Raw genomic sequence first — 16852 nt, forward strand, 5'->3', positions numbered from 1 at the left:
AGAGCTCCCCTCAGCTCTGTTGGGAACTGATCCCAGCCTGTTCCCTGGCCAAGAGAGTGCCAGAAACAAGGCTCTTTTGTTTTCCTTGGGCCATGGGACACAGGAGCTAGAACAGCTCAACCTGGGACTGGGGAAATGACCTTGATATTCCCAAATGACGGAAGAGTATGTAACTATTAAAAAGACTCTTGAGAGAAAGATTTTAATTGCATGGAGGAAATGCTTACATTATAATGTTTTATGAAAAAAAAGTTTGCCATAAATTTGTACACACATCATGATCACAAATATATATTCTTAAAGGAATAGAAAATATGTGGAAGGAAATACACCCATATATTAGGTTGAACCAAAAGAAATGGCTGATATTCAGTCATCCTGACCTACAAAAATGGCAACTGCATACAGTTTAGCCTAATATCTCTGGGAAATGGGATTACAGGTAACTTTTTTTTCTTTGTTATTTTTTAATAATTTTAAATTTTTATATTCAGGCATTATTATAAAACAAAACAAACTAAAAAGGCCCAGGGTTCTCGGCATGGACTTGTTACCCTGCCTCCCCCCATCTTCACAGTCAGTCTGGGATACCCCACGCCCCCTCCACCTGCCTTCCCCGTGCACAGACAGTGATGGAGGGATCAGATGGCCTCATGAGCTTAACACCTGCGTGCTGCTTAGCACAGTCACACAGCTAAAGAAAGAACTCATCTCAATCCGCAGAGACAGGCTAAGCCAACAGGCTTGGGACAGGTATTTTAAGTAGCTCTGCTCGTCAACCAGCTGGAGGGATGGAGGCCCAAAATAGGGTGGCTTATGGCAGAAGCCCACATGAAGACAAGATGCCAATTTCTTCTCTCTCTTCTCTGGGCCTCAGTCTCCCTTTCTATTTTATTCTTGTATGTCTATATGTAGTATGTGCATAAGAGAGTGTGTATGTGTGTGTGCGCACATGTGCACGCACATGATTCCCAACATGAGGACCTTCCCCTCGTGTGTGTTACATGCCTCTGTCTCTCCCAGAAATGGAAGCTCCCAGCTGCAGCTGCCTCTCTCTGGGGGTCATCTGGCCAGCGTTCCCCTAGCTGTGCTCCTTCAGAGATGCAGTAGTATTATCAATTCAGCCTGTCAGGCCTCCCGCCAGCTTGGCTCCTCTCCGTCTGGAAAGGCTGGGCCTCTTCCCTTATCCTGGAGCTTTCTAGAAGCTCAGCAGTCTGGCTGGAAGACAAACCCTCCCAGAGAACTGCGGGAGGGCAAAGGAGAGAGCAAGAGCCAGCAGGAGCCTGAAGCACTGTGGAGAGGGTGGAAAAAGGAAAGCAACTGCAAATCAAAGCTCTGCATCTTTGCAGAACATGGAGCTAATTCTGGGGGAAAATAGGAAAACAAGCTCTGGTTATACATGGCCCAGCTCCCTCCCACAAGCAAGCCAGAGACTGCCTGCGTCTATCTGAGGAGCTGTAGTCAGGGTCATGGCTGCCAGCCAGGGCCAAAAGAGAAAAAGCCAGGACCAAAAAAAAAAAAAAATGCAGCTGCCTGCAAGAAAAGACATTCCCTCTACTTCAGCTTCCTCACTGGTAAAATGCAGGGGTGGGATGAGATAATGAAGTTCCTTTTTGCTTTAACATGCTATTTGAATTCTCCCCCACTCCAGCTCATCTGCTCAGAGGTTAAAGGCATTCCAAACAAGAAGGCAAAAGAAGCAAGAGAAAAATAAGACATTGGCCAAACATTGTACTGGAGAAACACTCTTCCCAGCAAAGTGGGCAGGGGAACAGGGAACCCTCAAGGCCTTGGTTAGCAAGGCCTCCATCAGAGCCCACTGTGATCCACAAGCCTCACCATTTCTATGTCAATGGATATTGCCAGCAAAGTTCAAAAATCGAGGCCTGTTGTGGTGCCAGGTGGGAGGAGAGACCCAGGACTATGAGACACTGTCATGAAGTAACATCTTGACCAAAGCCTTAACTCAACACTGCCTTCATCTCCGTCTAAACCAAGTTTAGGAAGCTCATTTCTGATGCTGATGATGAGACGATGACTACCATGCACCCAAAAATTACACTGCACCAGGCTGTGTCCTGAGCATTATACATACAATATCTCTTTTTATCCTTCTGAAACCTCTGAGGTAGGCAAACTATACTAAATGGTGGGTATCCTCATTGGACAGATTAGGAAAGCAAGTCTTAGAGAAACTAAGAAATGTGTCCAAATCCACAGAGCTAGGAAGAGAAGAAGCAGGCATTCCTCTCCCAGGCTCTCAGCTTCCAAATCTTCTCATCTTGATCTGCTTCAAGGGACACAGCACTCACTGGGAAACTGTGGGAGATTGCAGGGACTAGAGTTGGTTTTCAGGGTATTCCCTTTCTCTGTAATAGTAAGGGCAGTCTCAACCCCAGCCCAGACTTCTCCAGAAACAGAGATATCCCCCTAGACCTAAGTGCAGAGAGTTGGTTTGTGTGCCTGGACCTCTGAAAGCTCTACCAGTGACAATGATTCCTATAGCCCCTGAGAGCAAAAAAAGCAAGGTAGGTCTGCAAGACACCACCCAGAGAGCCTCTAGGGACCTGACCCAAGGAGCAATGGGGTGAGAAGCCAGGCCAGCAAAGTTGTGAGGCCACCTAGTTATGTGCCCACATTTCCATCTCACCTTTCTGCTCTCTTCCCTCCTTTTAACCCCACAAGCCACACACTCCCCAGCCCATAATAACCAGGACCCAAACATCTCACGTTCCACAACCCAAGTTTTGCTTCTCTCTGATAGCAACTCTTTCCCCAAGTGTCCCTTTTCATTTTCTTCTAGCCCCTCAAAACTTACTCATTCTAGGTTTTATTCCCTTAGAACCCTTTGCAAAAGCCACAGTTAATTTTCTGAAAAGCAAACCCTTGCTGAAATATAAATGATAATGGATGAATATGATGCCTTTCCCAAGGGTGTCTACATTTTAAACAAAGAACTCATTGATGCTTCATCCAAAAGAATAAATCCCCGAAGGGAGGAGCTTTGAAAGTGTCAGACCTGCTGAGAGCTTCTGGGAAATAGAAGGGCAGATATTTTGGTCAGAGACAGACTCAAAGTCCTCTGTGAGCACAGGACAAGGACCTCAGAATGGATATGGACACCCTTCTACCATATGATGAAACAGGGAGAAGGCAGTCTTCTGTGCACAAGTATGCAGATTCATATGAGACTGAAACTGCCTGTGCCTTGATCTTGGACTTCCCAACCTCCAGATCTGTGAGACGATTAAGATGGCGGAGTAGGAGGACATGCACTCACTCCCTCTTGCAAGAGCACCAGAATTACAACTAACTGCAGAACAACCATCGACAGAAAGACACTGGAACTCACCAAAAAAGACACCCCACATCCAGAGACAAAGGAGAAACTGCAATGAGACGGTAGGAGGGGCGCAATCACGTTAAAATCAAATCCCATAAATGCTGGGTGGGTGACTCACAAACTGGAGAACAGTTATGCTGCAGAAGTCCACCCACTAAAGTGAGGGTTCTGAGCCCCACGTCAGGCTTCCCAACCTGGGAGTCCAGCAACAGGAGGAGGAATCCCCAGAGAAGCAGACTTTGAAAGCCAGTGGGATTTAATTGCAGGACCTCCACAGGACTGGTGGAAACAGAGACTCCACTCTTGGAGGGCACACAAAAAAACTGTGCTCACCAGGACCCAGGGGGAAGGAGCAGTGACCTGATAGGAGACTGAACCAGACCTACCTGCTGGTGTTGGAGGGTTGCCTGCCGAGGTGGAGGGCAGCTGTGGCTCACCAAGGAGACAGGGGCACTGGCAGCAGGGGTTCTGGGAAGTGCTCATTTGTGTGAGCCCTCCCAGAGTCAGCCATTAGCCCCACCAAAGAGCCTGTGGGCTCCAGTGCTAGGTGGCCTCAGGTCAAACAACCAACAAGGTGTGAACACAGCCCCACCCATTAGCAGACAAGCAGATTAAAGTTTTACTGAGCTCCGCCCATCCAGCCCTACCCACCATCAGTCCCTCCCATCAAGAAGCATGATCCAATAAAATAAAATAAAAAAAAAAAAAAAGAAGCACGATCGAGCCTCCTAGATAGCTTCCTCCACAAGAGGGCAGACAGCAGAATCAAGCAGTATCAGCAGTATTTCCTTCTGTGAAACTGAAAACCACAGCCACAGAAAGATAGAGAAAATGAAAAAGCAGAGGACTTTGTACCAGATGCAGGGACAGGATAAAACCCCAGAAAAACAACTAGAGGAGATAGGCACCCTTACAGAAAAAGAATTCAGAATAATGATGGTGAAGATAATCCAGGACTTCGAAAAACGACTGGATGCAAAGATCGAAAAGTTTACCAAAGACCTAGAAGAATTAAAGAGCAAACAACCAGAGATATGCAACACAATAACTGAAATGAAAAATACACTAGAAGGAACCAACAGCAGGTTAACTGAGGCAGAAGGGCGAATAAGTGACCTGGAAGACAGAATGGTGATAATCACTGATATGGAAAAGAATAAGGAAAAAAGAATGAAAAGAACTGAAGACAGCCTAAGATACCTCTGGGACAATGTTAAACGCACCAACATTCACATTATAGGGGTCCCAGAAGGAGAAGAGAGAGAGAAAGGACCTGAGAAAATATTGGAAGAGATTCTAGTTGGAAACTTCCCTAACATGGGAAAGGAAATAGCTACCCAAGTCCAGGAAGCGCAGAGAGTCCCAGGCAGGATAAACCCAAGGAGAAACATGCCAAGACATACAGTAGTCAAATTGACAATTTAAAGACAGAGAAATGTTATTAAAAGCAACAAGGGAAAAACGACAAATAACATACAAGGGAACTCCCATCAGGTTAACAGCTGATTTCTTAGCAGAAACTCTGCAAGCCAGAAGGGAGTGGCATGATATATTTCAAGTGATGAAAGGGAAGAACCTACAGCCAAGATTACTCTACCCAGCAAGGATCTCATTCAGATTGGATGGAAAAATCAAAAGCTTTACAGACAAGCAACAGCTAAGAGAATTCAGCACCACCAAACCAACCCTACAACAAATGCTAAAGGGACTTTTCTACGTGGGAAACATAACAGAAGAAAAGGACCTACAAAAACAACAACAAAACAATTAAGAAAATGGTAATAGGAACATACATATCAATAATTACCTTGAATGTAAATGGACTAAATGCACCAACCAAAAGACACAGACTGGCTGAATGGATACAAACACAAGACCCATATATATGCTGTCTCCAAGAGACCCACTTCAGACCGAGGCACACATACAGACTGAAAGTGAGGGGATGGGAAAAGATATTCCATGCAAATGAAAATCAAAAGAAAGCTAGAGTAGCAATACTCATATTAGATAAAAGAGACTTTGAAATAAAAAATGTTACAAGAGACAAGAAAGGACATTACATAGAGATCAAGGGATCCATCCAAGAAGAAGAGATAACAATTATAAATATTTATGCGCCCAATATAGGAGCACCTCAATACGTAAGGCAAATGCTAACAACTATGAAAGAGGAACTGCAAGGCAGAAATAGAGACACAGGTGTAGAGAACAAACACATGGACACCAAGTGGGGAAAGCGCGGAGGGTTGGGGGGGAATGAATTGGGAGATTGGGATACCAAATTGTACACTCTAAATATATGCTGTTTATTGTCTGTTAACTGTATCTCAATAAAAGTTCTTAAAAAAAAAAAAAAAAGAATGGATATGGACACATCCTCACATCCTCGTCCTACACTCTAGCCATGCTAAACATCAAGAAAACAGATGACTTTCAAACACAGAAGGGCAGTGGTTGTTGGGGTGTGTGCCTGTGGGTGTGAGTGTCCTTCTGTGCATGTGTGTGTGTGTGTGTGTGTGTGTGTGTGTGTTGGGAGGAGGGAAATCAGCTGGCTACTTCTCCTCAGCTTGTTTCCAAGACATAAAAATGACAGCTGTTTGGTTTACACAGCTAATTAACCTGAGGAATGCACTGTGTAAGGCTGTTATTAAGGCAGCTGGGTAATTAAGTTTTCCCCCAGAAAGGGAGGGAGTGGGGGATAAAGAAAGCATTTAAGGGAACAGACCCAACATTGGAGGAGACGTTGTCAGGAGCAGAAACCAGGGCTGGAAAGCTTCTGGGCAAAACCCACTGGTTCCCAAGGAGCGTGTGCCAGCCCAGAGATGACCGAAGGCCATGGCTCAGGCCCTGCCAGCGCCCACCTGGTAGAGACACTGGCCAACCCTCAGGGTCACATACAGCCCAGCCAGAAGCTGGCAGAGATGGTAGAGCTGAACAAACAAAGGCTGACTAACCCAACTCCTTCATTTCATGAATGGGGAAATGGCAGTCTAGACAGAAGCCATGACCTTGAGGTCACGTTCTTATTCTAAGTGTCAGAGCCAGGACCAGACCTATAGAGTCTTCACCCCCAGTTGGGCAACTTTACTAACGATGACTGCCTCCAGATGCCCTGGCAGCCTAATGCAAACCTGAAGGGCTACGGTCACCTTGGAGGCAGAGAGCGGGCTGGCCCAAGGGCAGGTTGATTTCAATAAGCATGCAAGTGTGTGTCCTGATCCGGGAAGAAGCGCCCAGAGTATGATTCACAGATGTGGAGGCCCCTGCATGCAGACACAGGTCCCCAAGAGGCGGGTGGGAGACAGGAATGGGACATTTAGCATTTCCCAGACACCAGCCCAATGGTCACTGGGCTCCTTTCTTTATACGGTCCTCACAACAACTCATTGAAGTGGGTGCTATCAATATTCTTATTTTTCAAATGAGGAACTAAGGCTTGGGTGAAGCACAGAAGAGAATGAGGGTAGGGAGACATCACAGACATTTTCAACCATGCCTTGGGCTTTAGGCAAAAATGGTGCAGTGAGTTTACCCAGAGGTTACCTAGGAGCTGGAAGAGAGACAGTCAGGGGATGAGGTGGGCCTTCAGCCTCAGGCCATTTTGGTAAAGACCAGCCTGGGTTCAAGCCCAGACAGTTAATGGGTAATCAAGGCAGGCAGGCCCAGAAGGGCAACGTTGGACAGGGCACGGGGGCACAAGGCAAAGCTGGCCGAGTCCTACGTCCATCGTAAAGGCTGCAATATGGACCCAAAACCCATAGAAGCCAGCCCTCGAAGTCAACAGGATGGAGCCGGTGAGACAAAATTAGGCAGAGGAGGTGACACGCCAACAGGCTAAGATTGACCCAGGAGAAAGAAGCCACACTCTGAGATCAGGAGCTGGGAGAGACAATTTTGGAACTGGAAGGAGTCCCCACTGCTCCTGAGTTTCCCCAGGTTGGAAGGAGGCAGCAAGCAATGCAAAAATGTCCAGGAGTCATAAATCCTTAATGCACTTGCTTTCACGCCATACCAGCAGGCAGGCAGGCAGCAGGGGCTGGGTGATTTTTACTGGGCTCAGGGCTCACCAGGTCACCCCTGCATGAAAATAGAACAGAGGCACGAACCAGAGGCTTCGACTTAAGGAAGGTGTGTATATGGGGGTGGGGGCTGGTAGAGAGGGATGGAGGGGTTGAAAGGGCAGGCCCTAGGAACGCAGCTCTACACCATGTCACCCTCCCTTCCAGCTGGGGCTGGCCACTGCACCCCATCTCTAACTACTCGGAAAATTCACTACCTATGTGTTTCTATCAGAAGTTTGGGGGTCCCAACACACCCTCAAACTTTCCCAACAGCTCATGGGGACAGAGCCACCTCATGGAGTACTGTGAAAATTAATTGAGATAATTTATATAAAGCTCTTAGCATACGGTCTGAGACATAGAATATGTGCTTAATAAATTATAGTTACTATAATATCACTTAATAATAAAATAAACTAAGAAAAACTGAAATTGGAACTCATCAGAGTTAAATCTGGATTCCTAATTTTCATCACACAGCTGCCCCTGCACCCAGTGAGGGTTCAGAGTACAGCTGTACAGAGGGGTATCTCTGCCTTTAGCGTGTGTCTTCACTGCTGGCAATCAGCAGCCTCTAGGAGGTTAGGCAGGGAAGGGAGAAGGAAAAAGAAATCAAAAAAGGCAGACAGGAGACAGGTGGGGGAGACAAGCGGGTTCTCAGCAGTCCGCTCATTCCCAAAGAAAACTGGAGCAAAGAGCGACCATAAAATTCATGTGACAGTCGTGGAAGAAGAAAGCAAAACTTGGAGAGGGGGAATATTTTGCCCAAGATCACACCACGAGTTAGTGGCAGACCTGGGGCTACACACTGCGCTCAAGTTGCCCTATCCTCCACTCTTCCAAGAGGTTACATGGATGTATTCCCCTTTATAGAAAAAGGAAAAAAAGAGCCAATGCTTCTCAACTTTCACAGCAGCAAAATAGCTGAGATTTATTCATCACCAGGGTTGCAAAAGTCTAGACATCTCTTTTGCAAGCACCCAGTTTTGCTCTCAAGGGACTGCTTGAGAGCAGGGGAAGCAGTTGGTCCTCTGGGGGATTTGCGAGAGGCAGAGGGCAGGTCAGGATGAAGCCAAAAGCCCAGCCTAGAGGGAAAGAGGCTATCCAGACAGGGCTGGGGCCAAGGGACATCCCAACACAGGGGCCTCTGATCTCTCCTTGCTTCCCATCCCAGAAGATGGATCAGCTGAAGGATGGGAATCGGCAGAGGACTCCCTGAAGATTGCAGACATGGCTCAGTGGCACAGATTGGAGGATGTGTGGGAAGGGGGCGGCTAAGACCATTCTGTTGCCTGGAAAGCTCAATACTGCCAGGTCTCCTGATGCTCGTGGAGTAATCTGGGCCCACAGGGAGGACTTGCCTGAGGCTAGCCATCTTACCCAACACTGTCAAATGGGCTTTCCCACATCCAAGTGGGTGAGATGCAGAAACCACAGCCGTCTCTGCTCAGCATCTCCAAAGCCACTAGCCAGTACCATCTATGATTAAAAGGGGCCAAAAGAACACCGAGGACTAGAAGGGCAGTGAGGCCAGAGGTAGGATCAGATACCATCTCCATGGTCCTGAGGACAAGGACCACCCAGAAAGAGGAAACCACAGACAACCCAAGCCTCCTTCATGGCCATCAGTCTCTCGCACTCCCTTTTTTCTCTCTGTCTTTTTACCCCCCAAAGATGCAGAGGCTCAAGAGAAAATCACTCCCTCACTCTTCCCCTTGTCCAAACCTGCGTTTTGAGGGCAGAAAAATGGCTAAATGAGACAGGCAGCTGGGAAACAAGGAAACACTGAGTGATTTCCACCTTGGTAAACACAAGGAGCAAGGAAAGATCCCAAGCTTGTTGAAGAGAAAAGAAAAGAAAACCAAAGTTCCTACCAGAAAGGTCCAGAGGCAAAGCAGAAGAAAAAATCACAATGGCTCTTTGAAAAAACTCCGTTGCCTAAATAGGTGATGATAATTGGCATATGTCAAAGTGTCGCAGTGCCTGGATTTGCCCAGCTCCTTTCCTTATCAGCTGAGCCGCTGAACCTCCGTGCTAACCTCAGGTCACTTCCTCGTTTGTCTCACTGATGTGTGTCCTTCAACGGCAATTTGAATATTTCCCCAGGGGGAGGGATAAATCAGGAGTTTGGATTAACAGATATACACTGCTATATATAAAACAGATAACCTGTAAAATAGATAGTCAGTGGGAAGTTGTTGTATAACAAAGGGAGTCCAACTCGAGGATGGAAGATGCCTTAGAGGACTGGGGTGGGGAGGGTGAGGGGGACTCGAGGTGGGGGGGGGGAGTCAAGGAAGGGAGGGAATACGGGGATATGTGTATAAAAACAGATGATTGAACTTGGTGTACCCCCCCAAAAAATAATAAATAAATAAATAAAATTAATTAAAAAAAAAAAACAGATAACCAACAAGGACCTACTGTATAGCACAAAGAACTATGTTCAATGTCTTGTAATAAGCTATAATGGAAAAGAATCTAAAAAAGAATATAACTAAATCACTTTGTTATACACCTGAAACTAACACAACATTGTAAATCAACTATACTTCAAATGGACTTCCTGGGCGGTCCAGTAGTTAAGACTCCTTGCTTCCAATGCAGGGAGCGTGGGTTTAATCCCTGGTTGGGGATCTAGAGTCCCACATGCCACGTGGAGCAACAAAAAAATTTAAAAAATAAAAATAAAATAAGATAATTTTTAAAAGTTCCCTTATTTACAAAAAACTATACTTCAAAAAAAATTGTTTTTAATTTAAAAAAGTTCTTAAAGAAGAAATGTCTCTCACTTCTCCCAGGGTGGTGAAACATGTAGACTAAACATGCAAAGGCTGAGGGGTAAGTAGGTTGGCTCTTCATACATGACGATTGCAAAACCTAGAAGGATAAACTCCAGCCTGCAATCATATAGTCTTTTGGTAACTCCAGCCACACCCTTACTCCAACAGGAGCTGAAGAGATGGCGGCAAGAGAGCGGCCACGGCGCAGCTCAGTCCCCTCTTCGGCAAGAACACAAGCTGTGCACACATCCCAGCGTCTGTGCTCCACTAGCCTTGACATTGTCCACCAAAGATGGCACCTTAGACTCCACACACCTAAAGGATCCATATCTATCTGACTGCTTATTCCCAAGGCTTGGAAAACTGTCCAGCCCAGGCCCAAAGGCTGAGAAAAACTCCAGCTTTATCAAGCAAAAGAGAGAAAGGAGCTACTCAGCTGGTTCTGAGTACATTTTCTCTTGCCCAACAAAGGTGAAAATTCCTAAGAGGCAGAGATCCGGCCTCACACTTTTCTTGTGCTGTCCACAGTGCATGGGACTGGGCCAATACCAAGTCCACTCTAAGTATTCAGTGAACAGGTGGCAGGGTCCCCCGCGCCGCCCCAGCTCGCCTTCTTCCAGGCCCTGGAGGCCGTGGAGGAAGAGCCTACCTCGCCATACTGGGTGCAGTAGGTCTCAGGCTTGGTCAGGCCACAGGTGGATGAAGCTCGGAGAAACCGGGTCCTCCCGATGAGCAGGTCCCCAACGGGTGGATAGCAGGCCCCACGGGAGCAGGCTTGCTGGGCACACAGGATGCTGGGCAAGACTGAAATCACAGAGGGCACAGGGGTGCAGCCTAGAGAGAAAAGCATCCAGCCGGCCACCCCAGCGTCCCTCAGGGAAGCAGACATGGATCAGCAAGACTGGACCCTCTTCTTCACCCTCTTCACGCTCCCACCCGCTGGTGGTGGAAATCATCACAGTCCTGATGTTATTTGGTAAAAAAGCTGGTTTTATAGTCTATAAGCCCCAGCTTAAAAAGAAAGGAGGAGAAACACTGGCATAAAAAGCCCAGATGATCCTGAAATGTGGTGTCCACATGTGGCCTTTTAGAATCGGGCTGTGGACACACGCTCGGCCACCAGGATACGGCCCACAACCCTCCTCGCGTGTAGCATGGCCTCTGTCAGCAGCCTGGAGGAGTGCCTGTTGCTGGCCATTTGTGGGACACCAGGAGATACCTGCATTCTGTCTGCTCCTTTATCTGTAAAGGTGACCCTGCCACACTTTGTGAGTAGCCAGCTGCAATTCACCGAACATCAGGAGCTCAAGCCCTCATGGCTCTGGGACTAGGTTGAGAGTGAAAGGATGGGAAATAAACCGTGCAGGGCACTGGGGAGCCACAAACTACCCTCAGGTAGGGAGAAAACATTGGGGAGCCTCTCGAGATCATCTTCTTCAAAGGCCCCCAGGACAGAGAAACCTCATGGGCACCCCGATAGACAAGTGTCCCAAACCCAAGGACTCCAGGATGACAGGTGATGCTCACACTTTGGTAAACTGTCCTCCTATCCACTGCTGTCCCCTCCCTGCTACATGACAGGGCCTGGAAGGATGGGAAGGGATACTTACCAAAATACAGGAGAAGGAGTGACCTCATCTTCAGCCAATGGGGTGATCCCCACCCAGGACCTCACCTGGGTAAAACAGAGCAGCCTGGGTAAAGCCATGCAAACCTCTAGTGTGCACTAGCCCTTTTGTGTTTCTGGACTCATGTTTTCTCAGAAACCTTTACCTAGGGTCTTGACCTAGGACACTTCTGAGCAGCAGGTGCATCTGTAGCCAAAAGCTTGGAAAATGCCAGAGACATGTTCCCCTGTCCCAGCTGATATGTGACTCCCAGGGTGCCCTGGGATAATGCCACCCCCTCTCTGACTCCAGCTTCCCCCTCTGAAATAGAAGGGAGGCAGACCGATCCTGTCCTACCCCACATGGTCGGAAGGACAACGTGGGGAGCAGGAAAGGACTGGACCCTTTGCAGAAGTCCAGGGCTTTGATGCCACCCCGAGAAAGAGAACTTGCCTTTCTCAGGGCCTGGCCCACCTACAGGCCCAACGATGAATGGGCCAAAGAGGCTGAGGACCTGGAGGTGAGCCCTCTCCTGCTATTGGCATGGTCTTCAGTACCACCCAGAGCCACCCCAAGGGTGAGACTGAGGTGGCCACATCTCTGGGCTGAGCAGATAGTGGAATATGATGGGGAGAGAGGCAGGCCTAGCAGTCCTTAAAAAGTGAGTGAGGATTTCATGTGAACAGGAAGCAGCCCAAAATGTCTCCAACGATGGGCTGGGGCTGTACAGGAGAGGTGGGGGGTTGGGAGGCCACAGAGGAGGCATTCTGAAGGAGGCTGGGGATAGATACTCAAAGGGTCTTAGAAGCAGGCTGCTGCCCTGCTGAGGCATGCCCCACCCTGGTCATGCAGCGCCAACCTCTGCCTTGGATCAGCTCACTCTGCTCCAATGACAGCCACAAACTCCTTTGGCTGGGATGGAGGGATGGGGGGGTGGTTGGCAAGGCAGGGGCAGCGGGGGAACCAGGGACACACCTGGCATCTTTAAATCATAAACCCTAATGCTTCAAAATCTTTCCTTCCAATCCTCTACCAGAGGAGTCAGGGGCCCAGAGAAGAGACAGGTGGCCTAAGGTCACACAGCTAATTGTGTGTGGCCTAGAGTGAGACCCATCTTCTGGCTTTCTCCAGTGCTATCTCTGCTTTCCCATCCCAGGGCTGGAAGCACGCCCCCTCCCCCCCCGGAACTAGGCATTCTGAGCAGCCCCTAGAAGAGCTCTAGCCAGGCCAGCCCACCCTCTCTTCTTTGTGTTCAGCCCCAGGTCTGAACCTGCTTTCTTCTAAGTCACTGAGATGCTTATCAGATATGAAAAAGAAATCCAAACAGTGGCAGACATTAAAACTAGCCTTTGGATCTCAGTTGGCTCCGCTGAGCTCCCAGGAAGAGGAATGAATCAGGCTCTGCAACCAGGCCCCAGACACCCAAAGACACAACCCTTGTCCTGCGTCCGGCCCCCACCAGGCAGGGTAAAGGCAGGTAACATACCTTGCTCCGTGCTGCCGTGCTTCTTTCTCCAGATCACCTCTCTGAGAGCTCGCCTCGAATGTGGGGGTCCCCTCTCCTGGCTCCCAGGTTTTAAACCACAGCCTCACCGCTGGAGACTCTCTGGCCGGGCGTCACCCACAGGGCGGGACTCAGGAATCTGGCAGCTGGCACGCCCATCTGTCGTCACGGCACCCCCACCCCCACCCCCAGACAGGACTGGGCAGGTGGGTCTGTCCCAGAGGCCTCACAGCAAGCTCAGCAGTGCCCGCCTGCCTGTGGGTGCCATGTGGGGGAGTGCGGGAGGCTGCACCAGGCAAATGTTAGTGAGCATTGGAGACCAGGATTCCTGGGCCGGGGAAGGACCCTGGCATTTGTGGCAGGCACTGTGCTGGGCGCTTTCCCAAGGCCCATAGAGGTCAGCCTCTTCTCTCGTCCTAGACCACCCAGGACAGAAGATCAAGCAGAGAACACAAGGGTCAGGGCTTGTATATAGGGTATTATATAGAGTATTATAGCCCCAGACCTGTCACTGAGCTAGAAGTGGAGAAGATGCAAACATCCAGGACCCTGGAAAGCACCGGATCCTTCCCAAGGGAAAACAAAAAAGTGGAAAATCCCTGCTTCTTAGGGGATTATAAGGCTATGGTTCATCAGGAAGGGGTCAAAGCCCAAATCACCCAAGAAAAGCTTAGAAGGAATAAACAGGAATGAACTCTAAATGTCTCCCCTCTGGCTCCCTCGCAGCCTTGGCAGGGAGCCCAAGGACAGGTAACTACCTGTGAGTCAGGGCTCTCAGCTCAGGAAGGGCTGCTTTCCTAGCCCCTCCCACCCCGGGCAAGAATGCCCGCCTGGAGGGCCAGAAAACAGACCTGACCACAAGGGGTGGAAAGAAAGGATGAGGCATAACTAGACTGACTTCCCTGGCCTCCCTCCAGGTCTGAGAACACAGCTTCCTTTGTGGGACCCTGGGCGGGCTCCTGGCTTAGGGCTTTGGACTGAGAGCTGCTGTAAGTGGCAGTCACAGGCCCAGATCTGGAGGCTGGTCTCAGAGGACACTCTCCCCCCCAGGTTAGGTCAGAGGGCTTTCAGAGAGAACTGCAAGGTCACCCAGTTCAGATCTTGGCCTCAGAGAGCCTACACTGGCATTGTTTGCACAATATCACCTCCAAGTTTCTATTTAGAGGAGACTCTTTAGGAGCCGGTCCAGTCTGTCAGTGTCTCCTAAGCAGGAAGTGCTCTACAATTGGAGGGTGAAGTCCAAGAAACTGGTCTGAGAACCCTTAAGGGGAAAATGTAGGATTTTGTGGATTAAATGGTAAACTGGGCATTTCTAATGCTCAGATTCTAATGTAACCCCAGAAACTTAGATGGGCAGGAGAAATACTATAATTAGCAAATGGGCAGTAAGTTGTTTAGATGAAAAATGGACATTCCGATAAAAGCTGGGTGTCTTGACCCCAGTGGAATCTGGAGTAATGAGCCAGGACCAGTGCAAGCAGCTGGCCTTCCTGGGCCCTGCCTCTGCAGCAAGAACAAAGAGACACCCCCGCCCCCGCCCCCCGAGTCCCCCACAGGGAAAGGTCGCTCCTCACACCCCTAGGCTTTGAGCCCACCCACCTCTTCTCTTTCTTTCCACCTCTGCAACTCCCTGAATGCAAGGCTTCCAGGAAGCTTACCCTTCATGGAGCTGTCCATTCTCTGCCCACCAGCAGGAAGAGGGTGTGACAAAGAACTCATGAGTAGTTAATTCAGCAGAAGGAGCAGGTGTTGTAATGTCAGATCCTCAGACAGGCTGGGCCCTTTAAATCCCCCACCTCCTCTCCCCTTATGAGGCCAGGAGCCCAGGTAAATAGGTGTCTCAGACTTCACAGGCTGGGGCAGGTCTGGGAGTGGTTTGGCTTCACAGAGGGGAAAGGCAGTTGCTCTGTGTGGGCCCCTCACCCCACCCCCTCATTCCCAGCAAGGTTCAGGATGTTGTTTCTGCAGACCCCAAGGAGGGCCCAGCCAGCCTGCCTCACTCCTCAGGGACACTGATCCCTCCCCAGCGGGGATCTAGTCCCCACAGGACTGCAGGGCCCCAGGCTTTGAACTTCAGAATCCAGTTTGTTCAGAGACAAGAAGCCTAACATAGAGGCAGAAGCTAGGGTAGGACCTGGCCAGGGCTAAAGGCAAGGTGGGGGCATCACTCCAACAGCCTCCCCTCTGGGTCCCCTTCCTCTCCTGCTGCCTACCACCCTGCTCCAGAGCGCTCCCCCCTCAGCTCCCCCAGAGCCTTGGCTTGTTAGAACTGATGCTCAGGAAAGGGGTCATCCTTGACTCTCATTCCTCTTGTACCCACATCAATCCATCCAGCAATTCTGTTAGCTCCGCCTTCCAAAGGCAACCCAAAACCACTTCTGTCTTCCTGGCCTGAGCCTGTCTACCCCAGGCTTCTGCAATAACTCCCTAAGTCCTATCTAGTCCCGCAAACTGGTCTCGTTACTTCCCAGCTCAGAACCCTGCACCAGCTCCTACTTCAGTCAGAGTCAAAGCCAAAGCCCTCACAGAGTCACGGGTCCCCACGTGATCTGATACCCCCCATTCCTTCTCCACCCTTACCACTACTCTCCCCCATCCTCTCGCTCTAGCCACATGGCCTCCTTGCTCTGCCTCCAAACTACCAGGTGGCTTCTGAGTCAGGGCTTCTGCCCCAGCTGCTCTCTCTGCCTGGAATGCTCTTCCCCCACATGGGCAAGGCTACCTCTCTTACCTCTTTGAGCTCTTTTTTCAAATGCTACCCTCTCAAGGAGGCCCACTCTGAACACCCTATTTAAAATGACAACCGACTTCCCTGCCCCACCCCCGTCCCCCAGCCCTAGCATCCCCAACCCCACTACCCTACCTTGCCTCTTCAGCACGAACACAGAGACACACTCGCTTCAGTCCCCCACAAGGAAAAGCCACGGCTCACACCCCTGGGCTTTGAGCCCACCCACCTGTTATCTCTCTGCACCTCTGCAACTCCCTGCACACAGGGCTTCCAGGAAGCTTTCTAACCAACTGTACAACCTACCTATCTATCATGTTTATTTTGTGTCCCCCCACTGGAATGTGATGTCTAAGAAGGCAGAGATTTTTGTCCAATTTGTTCACTACTGTTTTCCAAGCACCTAGAAATAGTACCTGGCACACAGCAGGTGCTCAGTATTTGTGGAATGAATGGATTCACACACTGTAGAAATCGTTGATATAATTTAAAGAGTTCCTCATGCCCTGCAGGTATAGTTACATTCTCAAAGGGGACAGTCTGGGCTTTGGGTCACCAGGATGGATGACTAACAATGGAAATTCATGCATCAGTCAGCTGCAGAGGGCGGGGTGGGGAAGGTCCCTTTGGAGATACCTACCCCCAGGTTACAGGAATGGCACCATGTCAGTGCAGGCCATCTCCCTCTCTGTCTGCTTGTCTGTCGTCCCTCACAATGTCTCTGACAGGGGTGGAGGGAGCCTGAGAATCTACCATCTCCATAACCCATCTGTCAGGCTCAAACCATCCACACTGCCAGGGAGATTAGCCAAGATCTGATCAA

At 49.4% G+C, this 16852-nt stretch overlaps 1 protein-coding gene across 2 annotated transcripts in view; it reads right to left on the bottom strand.

Moving 5' to 3' along the window:
* LAMB3 (laminin subunit beta 3) overlaps positions 1-13921 on the bottom strand; it is a 40095-nt gene extending 26174 nt beyond the window's left edge. The window contains exons 1-4 of one of the 2 annotated variants that reach the window (XM_057729021.1): positions 13284-13921; positions 11801-11865; positions 11410-11517; positions 10840-10994 (exon numbers count right to left, since the gene is read on the bottom strand). Coding sequence is in view for 1 of the 2 variants with exons in the window: in XM_057729020.1 (XP_057585003.1) it covers positions 10840-10994; positions 11801-11828 (183 nt within the window). In the remaining variant the exon portion in view is untranslated. The remainder of the gene's footprint in view (positions 1-10839; positions 10995-11409; positions 11518-11800; positions 11866-13283) is intronic. The other variant, XM_057729020.1, reaches the window with a different exon arrangement.
* Positions 13922-16852: the final 2931 nt, after the last annotated feature.

This window comes from Hippopotamus amphibius, chromosome 3 (genome assembly GCF_030028045.1).
Source record: "Hippopotamus amphibius kiboko isolate mHipAmp2 chromosome 3, mHipAmp2.hap2, whole genome shotgun sequence".
Classification (NCBI taxonomy): Eukaryota; Metazoa; Chordata; class Mammalia; order Artiodactyla; family Hippopotamidae; genus Hippopotamus; species Hippopotamus amphibius.